This window comes from Callorhinus ursinus, unplaced genomic scaffold (genome assembly GCF_003265705.2).
Source record: "Callorhinus ursinus isolate GAN/ISIS: 27379988/994484 unplaced genomic scaffold, GSC_fseal_2.0 scaffold5, whole genome shotgun sequence".
In the NCBI taxonomy this organism is placed as follows: Eukaryota; Metazoa; Chordata; class Mammalia; order Carnivora; family Otariidae; genus Callorhinus; species Callorhinus ursinus.
Window position 1 is genome coordinate 44755604 of NW_027397067.1, and position 1635 is coordinate 44757238.

A 1635-nucleotide genomic window follows, 5' to 3' on the forward strand; every position below is an offset into this window, starting at 1 on the left:
TACATATATATATATATAAGAAATATATATATTTCTTTAATTTTCTAAGAAATCTAATTGTCCTTGGCCATAAGAATAGTCATAGTTTCCAGATCCTAGAAGTTTAGGCTTGCCCAAGTATCTTATGAAATTGAATTTTCAAGCTAGATGGTTTTCTACGCTGAAAATAGCCTGGGCTCAAGTCTGCATAATAATGGTCATGCAGAACACCAGAGCGAGAAACAGCAAAGCATTAATGGAGTGCCAGCTGGAACCAACAGAAGATCTTAGACATGGGTGATATTCTGTCAAAGTTCTGCTCTCTGTTTGCAAGAATGTCAGCAATGATGCCAACCGAATTTCCAGGAAGGGTTAAAGATGGGCACCCAGACACAGGAAAGGGATACTACCAATCTGATGTTATTAGGTCCAAAGCTAAAAATCTGCCCCAGACTTAACCTTTTATTCTAGGGAATCCTAGAGGCATCTGTGGTTCCTGAATGAGTTCTAACCAAGAAATTTCCAAGAGCGAGATAGGTCTGATTTAGCACGGAAAGGTCATGGATAGCTCCAACAGCTGATGGTGGATTTATCTAGACCTGGGCTGGAACTGAAAATCCCCAGGTTCAGAACCCTCAGAGAGAGACCCAAATTACCAAGTCAAAGACACAGAGTCCTGCGGAGGGTGTTATATTGAAAACTATGTTTCTTTTAAGAGCTCAGGAAACTAATGTTTCTTATATTGTCTTCCAATCTTCTGTACCTCAGATATAATGCCAAAAATCCCACATAAAAGTAATAGGATTTCACATTCCTTACTTATGAGACATCTACTCACCCAAAAATATATATAAATACAGTTAGAAAAGCTGCGCCAAGGAACTCCTGATAAAATATGATACCTATAACAGGAATAAAAGACAAACTTAATTTTAGGGTAAGAATATATATACTAGCTTTCAAATTATGTTCATGTATTATTTTTTTCTAAGGATAATTACCCTTAAAATGCACATTCAGTAGCTTAAGTTTAAAAATATTTGCATGCCACACTTACATTTTCAGTGATTTCAAAAAGAACATAGATTCCTAGACTTTATATAATGTATTATTATTATAAAATCAACACAATTGACATAGCTTTTGGAAACAGAAATTTCTTATCCAGTCTAGGATTTGTCCCACTGGAAGAGGCAATGAAAAAAACTCTAGTGACATTTCCCACCTACACTTTTAGGCCAGGGGTCAGCAAGCCTGACCTGAGAGTCTGGGTGGGCTCTGGGGCCTGGGACACGGCATTCCCTTCAGCACAGCGGCTGGCCACCCAGGCTGACGCTCTTGGAAATGCCTCCTGCGCGCTCACGCACTGGCGGATGTGGGAACCATTCTCCCCAGCTCTGTTTCTCACTGCTGAGCCCCTCTCCCTTCTCTTTCTTCGGCTCTTCCCTTTTGGGGGAAGGAAAACTTGGATGTGTTATTTATTCTGATAAACTTGTCTTCTCTCCTTGTTGGTCTTGATGATTTCTTCTTGGTCTAAGGTCCCAAAGCCTTCAGAGAGTTGTTTTTTTTAAAAGTTATCTTTAAATTATGTATTATGTGGAACTGAATTTGTGTGTGTGTGTGTGTGTGTGTGTGTGTGTGTGTGTGTGTGTGTGT

General features: G+C 39.4%; 1 protein-coding gene across 6 annotated transcripts in view; it reads right to left on the bottom strand.

Moving 5' to 3' along the window:
- Positions 1–1635, bottom strand: part of NIPAL2 (NIPA like domain containing 2) — a 75209-nt gene that overhangs the window by 4529 nt on the left and 69045 nt on the right. For all 6 annotated transcript variants that reach the window (XM_073893006.1, XM_073893005.1, XM_073893002.1 and 3 more), the window contains one exon: positions 818–881. In XM_073893006.1, the coding sequence (XP_073749107.1) occupies positions 818–881 (64 nt within the window). The remainder of the gene's footprint in view (positions 1–817; positions 882–1635) is intronic.